The sequence below is a fragment of the Apodemus sylvaticus genome, chromosome 15 (assembly GCF_947179515.1).
Source record: "Apodemus sylvaticus chromosome 15, mApoSyl1.1, whole genome shotgun sequence".
Lineage (NCBI taxonomy): Eukaryota > Metazoa > Chordata > Mammalia > Rodentia > Muridae > Apodemus > Apodemus sylvaticus.
The window spans coordinates 56,375,380-56,397,847 of NC_067486.1; the positions used below are offsets into that span (position 1 = coordinate 56,375,380).

At 43.3% G+C, this 22,468-nt stretch overlaps 1 protein-coding gene across 3 annotated transcripts in view; it reads right to left on the reverse strand.

The window, feature by feature from the left end:
- Nucleotides 1-22,468, reverse strand: part of Drd3 (dopamine receptor D3) — a 55,658-nt gene that overhangs the window by 13,154 nt on the left and 20,036 nt on the right. For all 3 annotated transcript variants that reach the window (XM_052158737.1, XM_052158736.1, XM_052158735.1), the window contains exon 3: nucleotides 1,842-1,984. In XM_052158737.1, the coding sequence (XP_052014697.1) occupies nucleotides 1,842-1,984 (143 nt within the window). The remainder of the gene's footprint in view (nucleotides 1-1,841; nucleotides 1,985-22,468) is intronic.

Genomic DNA, 22,468 nt, shown 5'->3' on the forward strand with positions numbered 1-22,468 from the left:
CAGAGCCTTTATAAAAATAAATATTGAAAAATTTGTAACTAAATATGCAGAATGAATACACATTTGAAGTTGTTCCTTTATGTACCACCTTGTTACCATCTTAAGTTCGTCAGTGTGGAAGATGAACTCAGAAGATTCCAGTAGCTTATTGAAGGAGGCACAGACAACTAGGCTTCAGACCTAGAGTTTTCTGATTCCAGAATCTCTAGACATCTTCCTCGGTGTGTATACTCTGCCTTTTAAAATCGTTGTCCAGGATACAGTGCCTTGAAGACTGTTTATAAGTTGGAATTTGCCTGAATTTTTGCAGAACATCTCAATAATATCTGCATGTACATAAACAGGTGGCTTTGTGATTACTAAGCACATATAAATCAGGAATTCAAAAGTCTAGCATCTACTAGGAATAGAATGAGCCAATCTAAACTGGCAAGAGTAAGAATTCTGCATGACACCACAACACTACTCATTCATCCAGGCTTTTTTTTTGTTTGTTTGTTTGTTTTTGTTTTAGCAAACATACCTACTGTGCATTTTCTTTAAAAATTGTTTTAATAAATATTACAAAAAATATTGATAATGTAATTACAAAAACTTCCCCTTCCTTTTTCTGTCATTAAACATTTAACTTTTTGATATTTCTTTCATTTTTTAAGATTATAATTATAGAATTTTCCTTCCCTTTTCTCTCCCTATGCATTTTCAATAGCTTTCATTCAAAAGATGGATTTCATGAGGCTAAAAGATGCATCATATGAGGGGTAAATGTGGATTGGATTGATGTAATATGTTTAAAATCCAAATCATTTCAGATACAGACATTGCCATCCATCCATCCACCCATCCACCCATCCACCCATCCACCCATCCACCCATCCATCCATCTATCCATCTATCCATCCATCCATCCATCTACCCACCCATCTACCCACCCACCCATCCATCCATCCATCTCCCCATCCATCCATTCATCCATCCATCCATCTCCCCATCCATCCATTCATGCATCTATCCATCCATCCATCCATCCATCCATCTCCCCATCCATCCATCCATGCATGCATCCATCCATCCATCTCCCCATCCATCCATCCATCCATCCATCCATCCATCCATCCATCCATCTCACCATCCATCCATCCATGCATCCATCCTCCCATCTCCCCATCCATCCATCCATCCATCCATGCATCCATCCATCCATCCATCCATCTCCCCATCCATCCATTCATCCATCCATCCTCCCATCTCCCCATCCATCCATCCATCCATCCATGCATCCATCCATCCATCCATCCATCTCCCCATCCATCCATGCATCCATGCATCCATCCATCCAGGAGATGCACCATGGGCCATCTATCAAATCCACAATTTTGCATAATAATAAAAATACAAATTTAAGAACTAATTCTCAAATGTCAGGAATAATTCTTATTGGGAAATAACTCATTCTAGGCTTTATGAAATGTTACTTTGCATTGTATGTTGGTTCTGAATATTATCTTTGCATTAGCAAACCCTGCTTGAATTATTAACATAGTTTTGTCTTTTAACCATTCATTACTTTTCTTCCAATGCATACAATGACATTTCTTTCAAAAGAGGAATAAGGCAGACTTTTCATGAGTTTGATCAAAACTATTATTTTCATGACAATAATTGGTGATTTTTTTGCTCTACATTTAATTTATACCCAACAAAGGCCAAAGCTCTGCAGTTCTACATCTCCTCCTTGATTATACTTAATAGGGATGGAAATATTGGAGTGGGTACCACTCAAAGCCACCTAGGTATGATGTGAACTTTATGAGTTCAGGAAGTGAAAGCAATATTTTTACCTGTTGTGTTGAAACCAAAGAGGAGAGGGCAGGAAACAGCAAAGGCCAGCACCCACACAGCCGTAATCATGAGCGCCACACGTCGACAGGAACTCTGCCCAGTGCCATGCTGATAGTGAACTGGCATGACCACCGCTGTGTACCTGTGAGAGAGAAGGGCAGGTGTGAGGCAGGATGGGAGCAGTAGTCGAACGAGGTTATTAAAGGGCGGCTCACACTCAGTTCCTTAGGTGAGGAGAGTTAGGAAAAGTGATTACAGAAGAAGGAGCAGAAAGGGTGTAAGGGCCGGATGGTGGGGAGGAGTGCTGTGGAATGCTGTCACCCAGATGTGAATGGCATGGCCTGGGACTCATTAACCCACTGCAGCAATGGGGTGCCCGCATGAGACCTGCATAAGGCCAAGCCAACACTGTGAGCATTCCAGCAAGCAGCACAGGGTTCAGAGGATTACAAAGGGGGTAGGGAGGAAGAGGGGGGAGGAGAGAAAGGGGTGGGAGACAGGGAAGGAAAACCCTCTCAGTGAGATAGAAAGAAAGGACAGAGGGGGGGGGGGGAGATCATGAATATAGGAGGAGGATGTGTTGGGGGTGTGGGGTAGGGGAGGCATGGGTTCAGTGTGGGTATGCTCAAGATACAATGCATACATGTATGAAATTGTCAAAAAATAAAGATATTTTAAAGAAGGAAAAACGTTTGAGTGAGATAAAAGAAAGGCTAAGAAGAGAGATTAACTCATTTGAGGATCCACAGAGAAAGGGAGAAAGATTAGTCGATAGAGAGCAGCATGAGTTGTGGGAGAGCTTCCTCTTGTTCCCCAGCAGCACCCACAACCTGCCTTCTGCCCACAGGTCCCACACTCTGAAGACTCTGGACGTGGGTCTGTGTACCTTCACATTCTTCTACAATTTGCCAGACGGCATCAGTGCTGTGTCCAAGTGAGATGCTCACTCCCTGCCTAGCCAACATACCTTCTACTCACAGAGTGCTAAGCAGTCCTACTAAGAGAGGTTTGGAAAACAGAACTAATATCCAAATGGAGGCTTGTTTCAGAATCCACTTTGCATGCGTATTGATATGTTAGTCTTTTTCGTGGCTGGGACAAAAAAAAAATCAGTTAAAAGGAGAAAGGGTTATTTTGACTCTCAGTATTTGAGGTCGGTGGCTCTGCTACTTTGGGAGTGGTAAGAGAGTGTTGGGGGGGGGGGAGAGGCTGCTCATCTCCAGCATCCAGCAAGCAGAGAGGAGAACCAGGCAGGAGCCAGGCCCGGCAAATACCCTTCAAAGCATTTCCTTAAGGACTTACTTCCTGTAAGAAGGCTCCACCTTCCCAGTTCTGTCACCTTCCACTCTAGACCATTCATGTTTTCATGCTGTCAGTGGATTGCACCAGATCTAATGGTCTCAGAATGCACACACAGACATACTCAGGGGAGGCATTGCTAATCTCACAGGTAGCTCCCAATCTAATCAAACTCGTGATCAAGACCGACCACCCTACCTAGTCGACGTCTAGCCCTTAGTTTCATTGGCTAGGGTATTTTCTTTGGTTACCCTTCACACACATTGCCACTGCTTGTCAGACTTCTATGGACAAACTCAAGATGCTTGAAATGACCTTTGCTCCCCACGCCCTTTCACCTAGCTCTACTTCTTGCCCTCTCTAAGAAATCCAGACACCACTCCCAGACCTTCCGGTTACCCTTTGACCTTTCCACATCACTTGCTTACTTCCCCATTTCACTTTCTATTCAGGGTTTATCCAGCCCCTGCTATATGTTATATATGTGTGTGTTATATATAGCATATGGTCTGAAGGCCCCATTCTGGATGGATAGAGATGGAGAAAGTGATGTTGAACTCTATCTTCATTGAACCTTAGAGTTCAGAGAAGGAGAGGAATGATAAAAATGCAAGCAAACATATCAAGATAAAATGAAGAATACCATGAAGGAAGTGCATTGGGCGAGGTGATGGAGAATGACTGAAGACGTAAGTTCAGGGAAACCGGGACAAGTGTGTGGTATCAGAGGGACTCAGCTGTTCTATGCAGGAAAGCAATAGAGGCCACCAACCATCCATTGTGATCCTTTCTCCACTTAGCCTAAGCCTTCCTAGCATCTGTTATCTAGGTGGTCTTTTGCCACCAGGCTGTTTACACCAATTTCATGATGTCTTCTCTACCCTTATAGTTAAGATCTCTGAGACAGAAGAACTCCAGGATTCTTCTGTGTCTAGTCCCTTCCCATTGTATCTGGGCAAGGCCTGTGTGTATAATGTAATGTCCCTCCATGATTAGATTACTAATCCCTGGACTCTGGGTTAACCAAAAGGAAAATTCTTCTGGGAGAGCCTGACCTTATCAGGTGAACCTTAAACGGGACTGAGTTGTTCCTGAATTCAAAGAGCTTCAAAGTATGAGAATCATCCTGCCTTGAACATCAAACTGCCTTAGTTTTTTCTTCAGCACAGAAGAGCAAGAGGCCTGGAGAAGCCTTGGTGACATCGTGCAAGATAGTGAGAACCACACTGTGACAGTCATAAGACACTGAATCCTACTGACAACCTGAGTTTGTAAGGACTATTCTAAGGTTCAGAAAAGAGCACAACCCAATTGACACCTTGGGCTCTGTCTTGTAAACCATGACTGCTCTGCAGTATTCCGACTCACAGGGATTGTGAGGTTAAAGTGGCTGTAGATTATATTTCTAAACCTGTGATAATTAGTTCCACCACAGTAGAAAATAAATATACTGTCATTGGCTCCTCTTGTACACACAGGCCACAATTGATTTTCTTCAGCACGAGCCCAACTTCCTTCACCTACATGATCTTCTGTTGGTTCCTGGCATGTATTCATGGTTTCAGCCAAACTGACTGGTGGGTGGGTATTTTCCCATAGTCTTTGTCCAGTCCGCTACCCATCCTCCTCCCCGGGAGTTCAATGTAGCCTCCCTGGTAGCTCTCAGATACCTTTGACTTTGAAGTTACAATGTTTCAATGGAAATCAATGGCATCAACATCCTGAGTATTGGTATCTCACCAATGGAGAGAGATTAACCACTTGGTTTTAGGTTACCAAATGGCTCAGAGCAGCTTATAGCTCAGTATTCCCAGGAGGTCCCTGTACAAAGTGAGTAAGTAGGCAACTATCCCGTCTCAGTGGCCATGAGAGAATGGTCTAAGCCTTGAGCCAGGCTCAGGAGGGTCTATATAAGGGTCTAAATATAGAGCAACAGTTTTTGTCTTTTCAGTTTCTGGGGAAGTAGGATGTCAGATTTAGGGCATGAGCCTCCTTACTCTGTCTTGTGCACCTCAAAGCTTGGGCTGAGGGAGAGCATGCTGGGTGAACAGGGGTTGGGTGGTGTTTCCTGTTTGTCCAGTGTGTGTCCAATGCCTGTGTTCCCCTACCTCTTACGTAGCTACTTTCCAAGAATTAACAGCTGTGTTCCAGACAGAACAGCTTAAAGACTGTTGTGAGTCTTGAGATGAAAGTTAGTAGCTTCCTTCTGAAAAGGGAGAAATGGGGGGTCTAGAGTTAGTAAAGTCTTGTTAAGAGTCCCCACCATGACAGCCCCCATTCCTTTTGTCTGGAGCAGTTACATGGCATACCTCACCTGGGGCTCCAAACCAAATGTGGTCACTAGGGTCACTTCTTGGTGACCCCCAGGAACCTTAGGAGGAGAGGCTGAGACTTAAATCCTGTGACTGTCATGGACAAACCGCTACAGCTAGCTGAAGGCTGGGGCGTGGAAAGATGTGACCATGTTTATTCTCTGGCTTGGACTTGCTGTAGGCAACGTCCTCCTTGTTTTTCATATTTACTTTTTACATATAAATTTTATTATAAAAACTGCAAATAAAAACATCATGCACCAAAATTAGGGGGCACAAACCCTGAGATGTAAAAGAACCCAGCCATGCTAAATATTCAGTGATGTGCTAACAATTCTCTCTCTCTCTCTCTCTCTCTCTCTCTCTCTCTCTCTCTCTCTCTCTCTCTCTCTCTCTCTCTCTCCCCTCTCTTTCTACACACACACACACACACACACACACACACACACACAGCCCTAATTTTGTAACACGCATAAATTTCTATTGTGTAAACACGCCCACCATCGCTTATGTCAGGCTGCCACCAAAGGCTCGATTACCAACCTGAAATGTTCCTAGAATATTGCTCTCACCAGCGTGGCTCTAGCACACTAGTGGGAACAGCAGGCTGTCTTAAACATGCTCTAATGCTCATGGGCTGTTTGGAGGCTCCATTATTTCAATGAGCAAGAGATTATACCGAACACAGCTCTATTTATGAGAGGAACCAGAGCTTCAGGGAAGGCAGGGTGGACCTGATGTTTTGAACCAGAGTGGTCCTTGCAGAGCCAGGTCTCCTGTCTCTAGGACCAGTGCTGTTGACAAGGACCCCATTCCCTCTCAAAGGCACATGTAGCTGTCTTAGCCCTGCAGGGAAACAAGGGTTTGTTGGTATCCCACTTGTTTGTACTTGGGAGACCACAGTAAATGCTCAGAAGTGAATTTCCCCAAGTAGCTTGACTCTGCTAATTGCCAATGTATTGGGGGTGTGGGGAATGTGAGGGTGGGGTTGGGGAGTGTGGGGGTATACTGTTAAAATGCACATCCCCAAGCTATTCCCCTGGTGGTTTCCATGAGGTACTTCTAAAGTAAAACCCAGAAACGTGTATTTTTAACATCTAATGTATCTTATTAGACAAGTCTGAGAAAGTCTGCATTAGGGAGAATTTCTGTCAAACCTCTTGCTCACTTGGGTAAGAGTTGAGAGACAAGACTACAGTCTTTCATTGTCACAATGTGGCTTTTTTGCTTCTTCTTAAACGATTAAGCTGTTAGAATAAATGAGGCCCCCCAGCATGTCAGAGGTGGGTGGCTAAGACCTCGAGGCTGTTCCAAAATCCACCATTGGAGGGCACCAAAATGCAGCAAGAACTTCGCCAGCTCCGCCGGGGTGAGAAGTTCACGACTCACCTGGGGGCTCTCCAGGCTCTGTGGGGAGGCAGAGAAAGAAAACCGCCCTCCACCCCTAGTTCCTGGAGCCCTGCGAGGACCCCGCATTCCCACCCTGGGTGACTCTTTAGCCTCTGGTTTCCTCTCTGAGCGATTTACTGAAGGCCAACCGCAGGCAAGTGGAGGCCAAAGCGGAGTCAGGTTTGGCGTGGCTTGGACGGAGAAGGAACTCTGGCTAAGGTCACCTCCCTTGGAGGTGTTCCCACTCCCACTCCCTTCTTTGTGTTTTAGCATGTAGCTTTTTCGGCCCTCTCTCCCGTGCAATACTCAGCCGACCCTCAATGCAGTCAGTGTACGCTCTGGTAAAGCCTTGGGCCTTATAGGACTGTCTGGGGTCTGAAATCTAGCCTGCAGTTTGATAGTGAGACCCATGGCTTGAGTTTTCTGACTCGAATTTTCTAACAGGACAGCTATTGAATGAAATTACATCTGTGAAGGGTTTTGTTTGTTTGCTTTTTGTTTGTTTTTAATACAATTTAAAATTCAAAAGGCGGTTCTTATCGTATTGCCACCATTATTGGACTAACCACACTATTGTCCCGGGTGGTTTTGGTTTTATGATTGTGATTCTTTTCCTCCTGATTGTCAGGCAGTGCGCATTAAATTAATTTATTTATCAGACAAGCATTGAGCACTTTCTCCTGTGAGCCCCTGTTGAAGGGCTGGGGTAGTTGCTGATGTCTCTGTTAAACAGACACAGGAACCAAACAGCCTAAAGTCGATTGCCTTAAGGTTTAGATACTGAACTTGGCAGTGTGACTTCACAGCTAGGGCCCCGGGGTAAGGCTCCAGGGCGGTTTACTGTAGGAGATATTGGGTGTACAAGCTGGCTTGGTGGCACAAGCCTATAATGTCAGCATTCAGGGAGTGAAGGTGGAGGCAGGAGAATCACAGAGTTGATGGTAGCCTGAGGTAATACAACCCTGGAGATGTCTCTCTATGGAAGAATGCAAGTTCAGCATATTCTAGGTGGTAGGGTCCATCTGGGGAAAAAAAGATGGCGGTGACTTTTGGTTTCAACTGTTACCTAATAGCTTTGTGATTCTAGCCACCCCATCCGTGTGTGTGTGTGTGTGTGTGTGTGTGTGTGTACGTGTAATAGGACAATATACCTACTTTGCTGGACTGTTATAAATGATAGCTAATTTTGTTTTTGCTGCCTGTACATCCATGCAAATTAGGATAACCGGGGAATGGAAGTCATAGGAAATTGTATTTCTAACGGTGGGCTGCAGGCATGGTGACCTCCGCAGATGACCTTCTCTAACCTTTGTCAAGAATGGGGGACTCTCTAAATGTCTGGAAGATCGGGGTCTAGTCTGGGACTTGTGACGAAGAGCAGCAGGATCTTCAGCACACAGGGAGCACCCTCTGATTCTTGGCCGAAGCGGCCGATTGCTCATTAAGGTCTTAACATCATGACTGTCCAGCCGAAGCTATCGTTAACCTCGAGTGGGCGTTCTCGCGGTGACTGCCTAGGAAAGAAGAGCCTGGCCAGAGTGGGAGGGCCTGACTCTAACTCCCTGCCTGGGTTTAATGAGCCCCAAGCTCTGAAGGCTGCTTTTTACCACCTTTTATTTGGTCAGACAGGGGGCTCAATAAATCTTTAGTTCTGTGGACTCCCCTGGTGGAGTTGTTGAAGGAGAAAGCTTTTTGCAAATGACTGGAAAGCCCTTTGCAAATATAAAGTGCTTATTTAGATGCAAACTAAAAATCCAAGGTGCCTGTGACTCATCTGGTACCTATTGTGCTCTCTGCAGAGGCGCGGAGGCTTGCTTGTGTGATGGGTGCCATTTGAGAGCCACTTAAAGATCTCTCTGGTGAATGAATTTGGTTGCATTATCCCCGGGCTCCTCTCGGAGGACTCTAATTTTCACCGCTTTGGTCAGGTCCTCCTTTCCTGACACGTTCTCAGCGGCCTCCTTGAGTTAGCAGTGACCCAGGATGCTGTGGGAGGGGACTGACCTGCTGGGAAGATGCCGGGGCCGTGGGGTGGGGGCTTGTGATCCGAGGACTTCCCACTCTGATTTTTAAAAAGGAAAAAGGCAGCTTTAATCCAAGCACCCAGAGCCAAGCCTAAGAATCTAATGACAATAGTATTTATTACTTGCTTTCAAAATCCCTTTTATCATTTCCTTTCTTTCTTTCTTTTCTTTTTTCCCTCTATCTCTTACTACCCTGCTATTATGGACCAGGGCTTCATGACCAAAAAAGTACTGAATCCATTTGGTCAAGTTTGTCAGGCTGATGACTGGCATTGTGTGAAGACCAAAGGTCTGTGTGAATGACTGCATTTCTAATGAATTGACCAGCTATCTGGCATCACATGAACAGATTTTAATGCTGTGTATTGCACACTGCTGGGAAGGAGAATGGAGACAGCTTTTCTGAGGCCTGTTTTCTTTCCTAGAATGGGGGTGGGGAGCCCTGTTTTGAGGTTTGCTGAGGACAGTCCATGATGAAATGTAAGCCCCTGCTCTATTGAGATCAGAGGCCCAGCTCTTCCTTCAGTGGCTAGGTGAGAGGGAGCTCTATGCATTCTGGGGGGTTTCCTATAGTAGACAGAAGACACCTCAAAGTTTATTCTTACTTGTTGGGTTTTAAGTGGTGAAAGGTGACATGTGTGTTAATAATGACCGTGGCTAGCAAAATGATGCCTTTCTGCAAATTAGAGGTAAATTGCAAAAAGACACCCTCATATAATCAACTCAGTCAAATGAAACATTAGCTACGTTCTATTCCCAGAGCCTTTTCTTTAAGGCCTATACGCAGTTGTCTCGTTCATCAATCTCAATCTCTCTCTCTCTCTCTCTCTCTCTCTCTCTCTCTGTGTGTGTGTGTATGTGTGTATTTGCATATACATGTACACACACACACACACACACACACACACACACACAAGGTTTGATTGAGTAGCCCTACATAGAGAATAATTTTTATCTTAGAAGTCTTAGGTGTGGGATATCTCTTTTGAGTTATTGGTCAAAGGTGCCCTGAAGACTTCCAAACAGTTTAGGCTATTGTCCTCTTTCTTGGTTGACCTCCAACACTTGATGGTAAGACTCTATTGCTGAAGACACTAGGTACTTTTGGTCCTAGAGCATGGGGAAATCAAGTTGGTACTGACCAGGAGGGAACCTTTCTTTGTGCTGGCTTCCTTACAGAATGCAGAAAGACGCTATGTTGGGGAGGAGCTGGGGAGCCATCAGCATTCTTACCTAGCTGTGGACCTTGTGAAGGACAAGAATGACTGGTGCTGCAGGCACGCCCAGGGACACAATAGTGGTATATCTGTAATGGCGGTAACCAGTGCTTTCTAATTAGATTTAAGGCATGCTCCTCAGGAGAATATGAAAGCCTGGTATTGTGAATCTGACTAATGGATGGGGAGCTCACAAGCCCTGGGTGTAAACCTACTACTATGATTCTGTTAAATAAACATAGCATCAAAATTCCCCCTAAATTCATACCTCTAGACCATAGATTAGTGCAGCCTTTACACCTCACCAGAGATGTTTCTTTGTGCAGTGGATACAGTTAATTCAGAAACTTACAGTTGGTCAAGGGTCAGAGAATAAGTCAACACAAATGGCAAATGGGACATCTATATCCTCTTGGCACCAAGGCTCTGGTATCATTACAGAAGAGTGTGCAGAAAGATGATAAGGGCCAGAGGTCAGAGAGGACTGGAGTGTGAAGACTCTTACACTCATGAACCCAGAGCAGAGATGGTTATCTGCACAAGACCTGCACAAGATCAAGCCCAGTCCATAGTCTAGCATAGAAGGGAGGGGCTCACGAGCCCCCACCCCTAACTGAGGGGGTATGACCCTTGGTAGTTTGGCCACATTCCAGTGGATGGCCCCATACCAATTAGTATACTGGCAACTCAAGCTAGACTCATAGGGTTATTAAAAAGAAAGAATATGAAGTAGAGAAGGGGTGAAGAGGTAGGCAGAATAGTAGGAATGAATATGATCAAAATATATTGTAAGGAATTCTGGAAGAATTAATAAAAACACTGTACTGAGATATTCATTGTCAACTCAGATGATGTAAGGATCACTTAGGATACACAACTTGGGGCATGTCTATGATTGTGTTTCCAGAGAGATCGAACTGAACAGGGAATGCAAATATCAACAACAGAATACAAGAGATAGAAGAAAGAATCTCAGATGCTGAAGATATCATAGAAACCATGAACTCAACAGCCAAAGAAAATGCAAAATGCAAAAAGCTTGTAACCCAAAACATCCAGGAAATCCAGGACACAATGAGAAAGCCAAATCTAAGGATTATAGGCATTGATGAGAGTGAAGATTTACAACTTACAGGGCCAGCAAATATCTTCAACAAAATTATGGAAGAAAACTTCCCTAAAGAGAGAGCTGCCCATGAATATACAAGAAGCCTACAGAACTCCAAACAGACTAGACCAGAACAGAAATACCTCCCATCACATAATAATCAAACCCCCAAATGTACTAAACAAAGAAAGAATACTTAGGGCAGTAAGAGAAAAAGGGCAAGTAACATATAAAGGAAGACCTATCAGAATTACACCAGACTTCTCACCAGAAACCATGAAAGCTAGAAGATCCTGGGCGGAGCTCATGCAGACTCTAAGAGAACACAAATGCCAGCCGAGACTACTATACCCAGCAAAACTCTCAATCACTATAGATGGAGAAACCAAGATATTCCATGACAAAACCAAATTTGCACAATATCTTTCCACAAACCCAGACCTACAAAGGATAATAGGGGGGAAAACACCATTACAATGAAGGAAACTATACCCTGGAAAAAGCAGGATATTAAACTTCTTTCATCAAACCCAAAAGAAGATAACCACACAAGTATAAAATTAACATCAAAAATGATAGGAAGCAATAACCACTACTCCTTAATATCTCTTAACATCAATGGACTCAATTCCCCAATAAAAAAACAAAGACTAACAGACTGGATATGTAAACAGGACCCTACATTTTGCTGCATACAGGAAACACACCTCAGTGTCAAAGACAAAAACTACCTTAGAGTAAAAGGCTGGAAGACAAATCTACAAGCAAATGGTCTCAGGAAACAAGCCAGAGTTGCCATTCTAATATCAGATAAAATTGACTTTCAACCTAATGTCATCAAAAGAGACATGGAAGGACACTTCTTGCTGGTCAAAGGAAAAAATCCAACAAGAAGAACTCTCAATCCTGAACATCTATGCTCCAAATGCAAGGGCACCCTCATTCATAAAAGAAACTTTACTAAAGCTCAAAGCACACATTGCACCTAACACAATAATTGTGGGTGTCTTCAACACTCCATTTCCCTCAATGGACCAATCAAGAAAACAGAAACTAAACAGGGAGACAGTGAAATGAATTGAAGCTTTGGACCAATTAGATTTAACAGATATATATAGAACTTTTCATCCCAAAGCAAAAGAATATACCTTTTTCTCAGCACCTCATGGTACCTTTTCCAAAATCGATCATTTAGTTGGTCACAAGACAAACCTCAACAAATATAAGAAGATCGAAATAATCCCATGCCTCCTATCAGATCACTATGGAGTAAAAGTGGTCTTTAATAACAATAAAAACAACAGAAAGCCCACATACACATGGAAACTGAACAATACTCTACTCAATGATACCTTGGTCAAGGAAGAAATAAAGAAAGAAATCAAAGATTTTTTAGAATTTAATGAAAATGAAGGCACAACATACCCAAATCGATGGGACACAATGAAAGCAGTGCTAAGAGGAAAACTCATAGCTTTGAGTGCCTCCAAAAAGAAATTGGAGAGAACATACACTAGAAGCTTAACGGAACAACTGAAAGCCCTGGAACAAAAAGAAGCTAATTCACCCAGGAGGAGTAGAAGGCAGGAAATCATCAAACTCCTGGCTGAAATCAATCAAGTAGAAACTAAAATACCCATACAGAGAATCAACAAAACCAGGAGCTGCTTCTTTGAAAAAAATCAACAAGATAGATAAACCCTTAGCCAGACTAACCAAAGGACACAGAGAAAGTATCCAAATTAACAAAATTAGAAATGGAAAGGGAGATGTAACAACAGAAACTGAGGAAATTAAAAAAAAAATCATCAGATCCTACTACAAAAGCCTGTACTCAACACAACTGGAGAATCTGGAGGAAATGGACAATTTCTTAGACAGATACCAAATAACAAAATTAAATCAGGATCAAATAGATCATCTAAACAGACCCATAACTCCTAATGAAATAGAAGGGGTCATAGAAAGCCTTCCGACCGAAAAAAGCACAGGACCAGATAGTTTTAGTGCAGAATTCTATCAGACCTTCAAAGAAGACTTAACACCAATACTCTTCAAAGTATTTCACCAAATAGAAACAGAAGGAACACTACCCAACTCCTTCTATGAAGCCACAATTACGCTGATACCAAAACCACACAAAGATCCAAAAGAACTTCTGGGGGAATCAGTATCCCAGACCTCAAACATTACTACAGAGCAATAGTGATAAAAACTGCATGGTATTGGTACAATGTCAGGCAAGCAGATCAATGGAATAGGATTGAAGACCCAAAAATGAACCCACACACCTATGGTCACTTGATCTTCAACAAAGGAGCTGAAAGCATCCAGTGGAAAAAAGATAGTCTTTTCAACAAATGGTGCTGGTTCAATTGGAGGTCAGCTTGCAGAAGAATGCAAATCGATCCATTCTTATCTCCTTGTACTAAGCTCAACTCCAAGTGGGTCACAGACCTCCACATAAAACCTGACACACTGAAACTAATAGAAAAGAAACTGGGGAAGACCCTGAAAGACATGGGCACAGGGGAAAAGTTCCTGAATAGAACACCAATAGCTTACGCTCTAAGATCACGAATTGACAAATGGGACCTCATAAAACTACAAAGTTTCTGTAAGGCAAAGGACACTGTCAAAAGGACAAAACGCCAACCAACAGATTGGGAAAGGATCTTCACCAACCCTAAATCCGACAGAGGGCTAATATCTAATATATACAAAGAACTCAAGAAGGTAGAACACAGAGAACCAAATAACCCTATTAAAAAGTGGGGTACAGAGCTAAACAAAGAATTTTCACATGAAGAACTTCGGATGACTGAGAACTTTAAGAAATGTTCAACATCATTAATCATTAGGGAAATGCAGATCAAAACAAACCTGAGATTTCACCTTACACCAGTCAGAATGGCTAAGGTCAAAAACTTAGGAGACAGCAGGTGTTGGTGAGGATGTGGAGAAAGGGGAACACTCCTCCACTGCTGGTGGGATTGCAAGATGGTACAACCACTTGGGAAATCAGTCTGATGGTTCTCAGAAATCTGGGCATGACACTTCTGCAGGACCCTGGCATATACCCAGAGGATTCTCCCACATGCAATAAGGACACATGCTCCACTATGTTCATAGCAGCCCTATTTATAATTGCCAGAAGCTGGAAAGAACCCAGGTATCCCTCAGTGGAGGAATGGATACAAAAAATGTGGTATATTTACACAATGAAGTACTATTCAGCCATTAGAAACAATGAACTCATGAAATTCTTAGACAAATGGATGGAGCTGGAGAACATCATACTAAGTGAGGTAACCCAGTCTCAAAAGATCAATCATGGTATGCACTCACTGATAAGTGGATATTAGCCTAGATACTTTGAATACCCAAGACATAATCCACATATTAAATGATGTCCAAGAAGAACAGAGGAGTGGCCCCTGGTTCTGGAAAGACTCAGTGCAGCAGTATAGGGGAATTCCAGAACAGGGAAGTGGGAAGGTATAGATGGGGGAACAGGGGTAGGGAAGAGGGCTTATGGGATTTTTGGGGAGTGGGAAGCCAGAAAAGGGGAAATCATTTGAAATGTAAATAAAGAATATATCGAATAAAAAAAATGGGGGAACAAGAGGAAATCAGCTGAGGGCCAGTATTTATCTCTTTATTTCCTAATTGTGTGAGCAATGTGACTGACCACCTCATGTTCCAGTAGTAGTGCCTTCTCCTACATGAAAGACCACACTCTCAGCTGGTGAACCAAAAGAAACCCTTCCTTAAGTAGTTGCTTTTGTTGGGTATTTTGCCATAGCAACAAGAGAAGTAACTATTATAGTAGGTTAGGAGGGTCAAAGGGATTCTTATAATAATAAGTCATAAGGGTAAAAAATGCATCTTGATGGCAAACAGACTTACTTGTTCATAGATTCTCAGTAAGCTACAGGTTTACACCTGGGAGGAAATAAGGTTAATCTCAAAGGTCTTATGCGATTTGGTTTCAAGCAGAGTTTATTATTACTTTAGCATTATTTGAAATAGCCACAATTAAAAAGGAATGTTATTATCTCTATGTAGGTTGCTGGTTAGTTTTTGCCAACTTGACACAAACTGGGAAGAGGAAATCTTAACTGAGAAAATGCTTTCTTGAGATTGGCCTGTGAACAAATCTGTGAGGTTATTGTCTTTTGTTGTTGTTGTTGTTTTTTGGGGTTTTTTTTTTTTTTGGATTTGGTTTTTTCAAGACAGGGTTTCTCTGTATAGCCCTGGCTGTCCTGGAACTCACTCTGTAGACCAGGCTGGCCTCGAACTCAGAAATCCGCCTGCCTCTGCCTCCCAGAGTGCTGGGATTACAGGCGTGCGCCACCACCGCTCGGCTGAGGTTATTGTTTTAAACACACAGTGACTGATGTAAAAGGATCCAGCACACTGTGGGTGGTGCCACCCTGGGCTCACCTGAATGCTGTGAGAAGCCTGGTGAGTTGGCTTAGTGGTTAGAAGCTTTGACTGTTCTTCTCTAGAGAACCAGGGTTCGCTTCCTAGTACCGACATGTTAGTTCCCAACTGTCTCTAACTCCAGTTCTTAGAGATTTGATTCTCTTTTCTGGTTTTCGAGGGTACAACACACACAAATATGCAGGCAAAACACCAATACAAATAAAATCAATAAATAAATCAAAATCTGTTTTTAAAAAAAGAGTGCCAGCAAGATGGCTCAGTGATAAAGAGGTATGTGCTGCCAAGGCTGACAACCTGAGTTCGTTCCTCAGGACCCACACGGAGGACGGAGACAACCAAGTCCCAAGGTTGTTCGCTGATCTCCACTGAAGCAACACACACACACACACACACACACACACACACACACACAAATAAATAAAATTGGAAAAATGTAATAAACAAAAATGTTCCGATAAAAAGAAAGCCTCCCAAAAGTAATGAGCTGGTGGCAGAGTCCTCCATGGCCCCGCTTCAGTTCCTGTCTCCAGATCCCTGCCCTGTTTGAGTTCCTGCTCTGACTTCCCTCAGTGATAAACGGTTACCAGCACGTATACGATGAAATAAGCCCTTTCTCTCCAAGCCGCTTTGGTCCCTGTGTTTTATTATAATAAAAGAAACACCAACTAAGTCAGTAGGCAGTCTTCATGTTGACGTTGTGCCAAAATTCTTGACTCTGGGCTGGTGAGACTTCAACCAGATTACATCTTGTCTCACCTGGAAGCTAAGTCTCTCCATCCTCTCATGCCCATGAAGATAGCTATTTGTGGGAGGAACACTGGCTTCCCTTAGCCAAGAACCATTGCGTTCAGCTTAGTATTCCTGATTCAAGCTGTGTAATAGGCAGGGAGAACCTGCGGGGAGAAGCACACAGCCCAGCGTAAGTGTTCAGGCAAAGATAAGAAGGCAAACCCAACGTTTGTATCAATAGCTAAAAGCATTATAAAACTCCCATTTTCTTTTCTTTTTCTTTTATTTTTTTTTTTTTGCTTGTTTGTTTTTTGTTTTTTGTTTTTATTGGATTTGGTTTTTTTAAGACAAGGTTTCTCTGTATAGCCCTGGCTGTCCTGGAACTCATTTTGTAGACCAGGCTGGCCTCGAACTCAGAAATCCAACTGCCTCTGCCTCCCAGAGTGCTGGGATTAAAGGCATGTGCCACCACTACCCAGAAAACTCCTATTTTCTAACAGTTCCACGAAAACAGAATTCACATAATATATAATTAATCCACCTAAAATGTGCAGTTAAATGCTTTTTTTGAATATTTACAGAACTATGACTGCATATTTATTTTATTTTTTAATGATTATATATTTTATGTATGTGAGTATACTGTTGCTCTTTTCAGACACACTAGAAGAAGGCACTGGATTCCACTACAGATGGTTGTGAGCCACCATGTAGGTGCTGGGAATTGAACTCAGGACCATTGGAAGAGGAGTTAGTGTTCTTAACCACTGAGCCAACTCTCCAGCCCCTCATATTCTTTATTTTAACACACGCGTTTAATGGCATTATTTCTAGTGCTGTAGACATATTCTTTGTTTTTCTTCCCAGTTACATGGCTTATCATGCGCTGTAAGTAAGAAAGCATCTGGTGTGGTGGTTTGGTTTTAGTACCACCACAGGAAAGGCTCATTTCAACTATTTGGTTCTTGTTCTAGGTTCTTATTTTAGCACATGGAAGGAAGTTTGCTGCTGCTGCTGCTGCTGTATTGGGCACTGTACTGGCCATGTGAGAAGAGGCAGGCTGGAGCTCACAGGGTGACAATGAGGTAGCATGAAGACTCAGGGCATCTGAATAACATGGTGGGGTACAGAGTGCTCTTACTGAAACTGAGGCTGCTGATGGACAGTGTAGCATCTTAGAAGGGCATAAGTAAACAAAGAAAGAGAAGAGATTAAATTGGGAACCTTTGATCTTGTAATCAAAGCAAAAAAAATCTTAATAGTTGATGGAAGAATATATATGATATGAAAGGACAGGAGGAGAATACTGGGAGCTAAAGGGTTAAGTAGGGATTGGGGGAGGTGAGAGAGAGGTGGGGTTTCGAGAAAAGAGAGGCAACCCACATCAACGAATAACACTCCCAGAATACATGGGAAGACCTCATTACTAGGTGCAGGTTACCTCCTTATGAGTTAGGTAAGAAAGACCCTAGAGGATCCCCCAAAGGATACTGACTTTTGCCATTAGCATTGGTTGCCTACCATAACTATATAGTAAGTCCCTATTGCTAAGATACCACACCCTTTGGCTGCAGGATGTAGAGAAAATTTGAACTCATCAGGAAACCCTTCCTGCTACCTAGCTTGCACACTGCTAGAAGATGCTATGCAAGCTGGTGGGGAAAAAGAGACACCAATAGCCTTAACCTGTGACAGACCCTGAATGCTACAATGACAGGCCAGGGAAGATGTGCTCACTGGTGCAATAGTGTTTATGGGGAACTGACTTCTCTGAGCCTTCCTGGTCCACAGGAGGATATTGATGCCTGGAAACATCGACAAAGCTCAAAACTGGGCACTAGGGGAGGACCCATTAATGTTGCTTTTCTCCTTATTCACTTACTTATTTTATACTTTTTGAGATAGGTTTTCACTCTGTAGCTCTGGCTGTCCTGGAATTCACTATGTTGGCCAGGTTGGCCTCAAACTCACAGAGGTCTGCCTGCCTCTGCTTCCAGAATGCATGCATTACCCCACCTGGCTTAATGTTGCCTTTCTAAGGGTTTGTGTTGTCAAAATACCTATCTAAGGATGTATGTTTGTATCTGTAGATTTGTGCCACTTTCAATCTTGGTCAGAAAAGCTTCTTACTGCAGTGGGCGTTGTTAATTCAGAGACACACTGCCATGTAAAGTGCTCAAAACAAATGACCCTGAGTACTGAGATGTAGGTGGAACATCTACATCTGACCTCCTTCCCCTCCCGCCAAGGCTCAGAGAACATTGGAGAAGAGAAGGCAGAGAGAATGTAAGAGCTGGAGGAGTGGGGAATGCTGGGAAATGCTTTCCTCTGGACCCAGGATGGCCATTGCAAATGGAACCTGCGGCACTATCAGTTATCCATATGATTAAGACAGATACACTGTACATTTCAGCATGGAGGGAGAAGGGCCTCCTGAGTGCCCACTCTTCCTGGTAGTTGAGGGAAGGAAAGTGATATTTCTTTAGGAATGTGGCTTTTGGTAGGTTTTTCATGTCGCATTGGATGACTTCAAGCCCACCAGCATTGGGTAGCACTAATTGGTCTAAGTGAGTTAAAACAATTATAAAAGGATGACATAGAGTTGAGGGGGGATATGATTGGCATGTCCTGGGTGGAACTGGAGGTGGGGAGTGAGAAGTAGAAAAGACCAAGATATGTATGTATGTGTGAAATTTTCTAAGAATAAACAAAAATAGGTAAAAAGAAAGGAAGGAAGGAAGGAACAAAGAAAGAGAAAGAAAGAAAGGGCTACGCAATGATCCAGTGGTTAAGAGCACCAGTGTTCTTACAGAAATCACCAGGATCAAGATGGCGGCTCACACTTGTCTGTAACCCAGTCCCAGGGGCATTTGATTCCCTCTTCTGGCCTCCTGGAGCACTGTGTGCCTATGACCTGCAGATATCCATGCAGGCAAATCCACATTCACATAAAAGGTAGATTTAAAAAATAAAAATAAGAAAAGAAAAAAGTGAATCCAGATGACTGGAGAGAGAGAGATAGACAGACAGACAGAGACAGACAGACCGAGACAGAGAGAGACAGAGAGAGAGGCCACATTGAATCTTTGTAAAGATCAAGGAAACACTGAAACATTTTGAGCTGGACAACAAAACTGGAGCTGTTCTTCTCGGAATTGTTTCAGAGGATTTGAGGGGCCAGGTAGATAGCTGTGATCAGTGAGAGGTCTCCTCAACCTCAAGTAAGCAAGGGCAACAAGAAAGGAAGGATAGCGGTAAATTAAAAAAAAAAAAAAACAGAAAATAGAGTTACTAAGTGTTTATTGGTTGAAAGCAGTATGTAGAAGAGATGTAAGTTTTACAAATTTATAATAAGAATGGCACCAGTGAGAGATTATTAGTGAAGAGGCTTTGCTGTTTAGAATTCAGAGAGGAAAGGGGTCCAGCTGGACATCTGGTGAGGTTCATGATGAAACAGGGTAATTCATTTGGAGTCACATAAACATGAGCTCAAATTCCCAAATCACCAGAGGAACCAGCAATGCTAAATATTCATGTTTGTCTTCTCGATAGAAAAGATGCAATACCTGTTCTTTAACCCAGAAAGCTGGGAATTGGAGGTGATTAATGGCCTAGTGTGATATTTGTTGGGCCAGGCCATATCGAGCTTCCACAGTTAGGACTGGATATGGCTTAGATGCTCCCAAAGCTAAGACCAGAGGTGGCCAATAGCCCAAAATGGCCTCTGTGCCATTTGAATGACTAAGACCATGCCAAATCCTTCCCTAGTACAGGCAGCCTATCTCTAGAACCCATCTTCCTGGAAAAAAATGACATGTGCCTTGAGTTGAATTTTGACGTAATCGTGCTTCTTTGTACACCGGGGTTGTGTTACACCAGGAAACTTCCTCCCCACAAATGATATCATTTTTAAATATGCTGGCAATAAACCACCCAGCACCAGACTCTAAGTTTGATGCAGTTTGGTGAAGTCAAAGGGAACTAAGTTTTCAGGTCCTTTCCCTGCCTGCCGTGACTCCTGCAGGGACCTGCCGTGGTTCAGGATGTCTTGTCATAAACCTAAAACTCAGGTGGGGAAGAGAGAGGGTGGGTAAAAGAGAACAAGCAGAGGTATGAGGGACAGAGCGGCCCAGAACGAGGGCAGTGAGTTCAGGAACTCTACAGTGTGATGTATGGTGTGGATGGGACACATCCTCAGCAAAGATGGCAGAAATCCACTCCAGCAGCCAACAACAAAATTTAGATAATGTACATTACTTTCTTCTCCTTTTAAAAAGGATTTATTTGTGTGTGTGTGTGTGTGTGTGTGTGTGTGTGTGTGTGTGTATGTCTGAGAAGGCCAGAAGGCGACATCAGATTCCCTGAAACCAGAATTCAGGGTGTATGAGCTGCCCAATGTGGGTGCTGGTTACTGAAATCCTATCTCCTGAAAGGAAGCACTTTTAACTAATGATCCGTCTTACTGGTCCCAACTTGCTTTTTAAAAACTCTATAAAGGGCATGTACAGATCACATGCTTTCTAAAACTGCCATTCTGCTTCACCCCCTTTGCTCTCCCCCCCCCCCAAAGAGATACAGCTATGCTTGCTTCTTTTGCTTGTCATCTCTTTCCTCCTCTTACCAAAATCAACCAACCAACCAACCAACCAACCTTAACCAACCATCCAACCAACCATCCAACCAACCATCCAACCAACCAACCAGCCAACCAACCAGCCAATCAACTAACCATCCATCCAACCAACCAGCCAATCAACTAACCATCCAACCAACCATCCAACCAACCAACCAATCAACTAACCATCCAACCAACTAATCAACCAACCATCCAACCAACCATCCAACCAACCATCCAAACAACCATCCAACCAACCAACCATCCAACCAACCAACCAATTAACTAACCATCCATCCAACCATCCAACCAACCAACCAATCAACTAACCATCCATCCAACCATCCAACCAACCATCCAACCAACCATCCAACCAACCAACCAATCAACTAACCATCCAACCAACCAATCAACCAACCATCCAACCAACCATCCAACCAACCATCCAACCAACCATCCAACCAACCAATCAACTAACCATCCATCCAACCAACCAACCAATCAACCAACCATCCAACCAACCATCCAACCAATCAACCAACCAACTAACCAGACTGAGGCAAGCTAGGGAACCATAGTGAAATCAAACAGAAAGAAATCAACTGCTCAGTAGTTTGAGGTTGGCTCAGGACAACACAGGACCCTGCAAACAGTGTAGAACAAAATAATTCAGGACGGCCTAGGACTGCCATGGCCAACTGAAATGACTTAGCCTTGCTTCATTCTGATGGTATCTTTGTATCATTAACCCAAATCTCTATTTCCCATCATGCATTTGATGCCACAACATACCCCAAAGCCCTATTTAAGGACAGAAAAGGGAAGCAAACAATTTGGGACAAATCCTGTTTCCCAACTTTGACTCCATAATAAAACCAACCTCTTTTATTAGAGTTTCCCACAAGATGCTATCCCAGACTCCAGACAGCATGGTTCTCTTGAGAAGTCCACACTCTTTACCCCTGTTATTGTGTATTAATTATTCAATGTAATGGGTGTGACACTCCTTGGCTGTGTACCTAATGCTCTGACATAAAACTTCCTCCCTATTCCTTCCTTTGTTTCTTCTTAATTCATTCTCAGAAGGTCAGAAGACCCTAGAAATATTGGGTAGAGATCTCAACCTGTTCAGGGACTCTCTAAGACCTCCCCAACCTTCATATGCACTCAAACCAACTATAGGAGCTCCTACCAACCCACCAACCCACCAACCTACTTTGTGTCTTTTTCCATTCTGTCTCCCTTGCCTTCCAATTAGGAATCACAAAAGCCCTGGAGGATAATGGGAAAGCAAACCCAGGATCCGGGGGGATAGGGGTGCTTTGTCTAGATGAGATGAAAGGGTTAACTCAGGAACTTTAGAAAGGTCATGGAACACTTGTCCCCCCCAACTCCCCTACCCCCAAAGGGCAAGTGTCCCCCCTCCCAAAAGGGAGAGGCTAAATTACATTTCTCAGACCACAGGGAGGTCCCTGCAGCTGGGA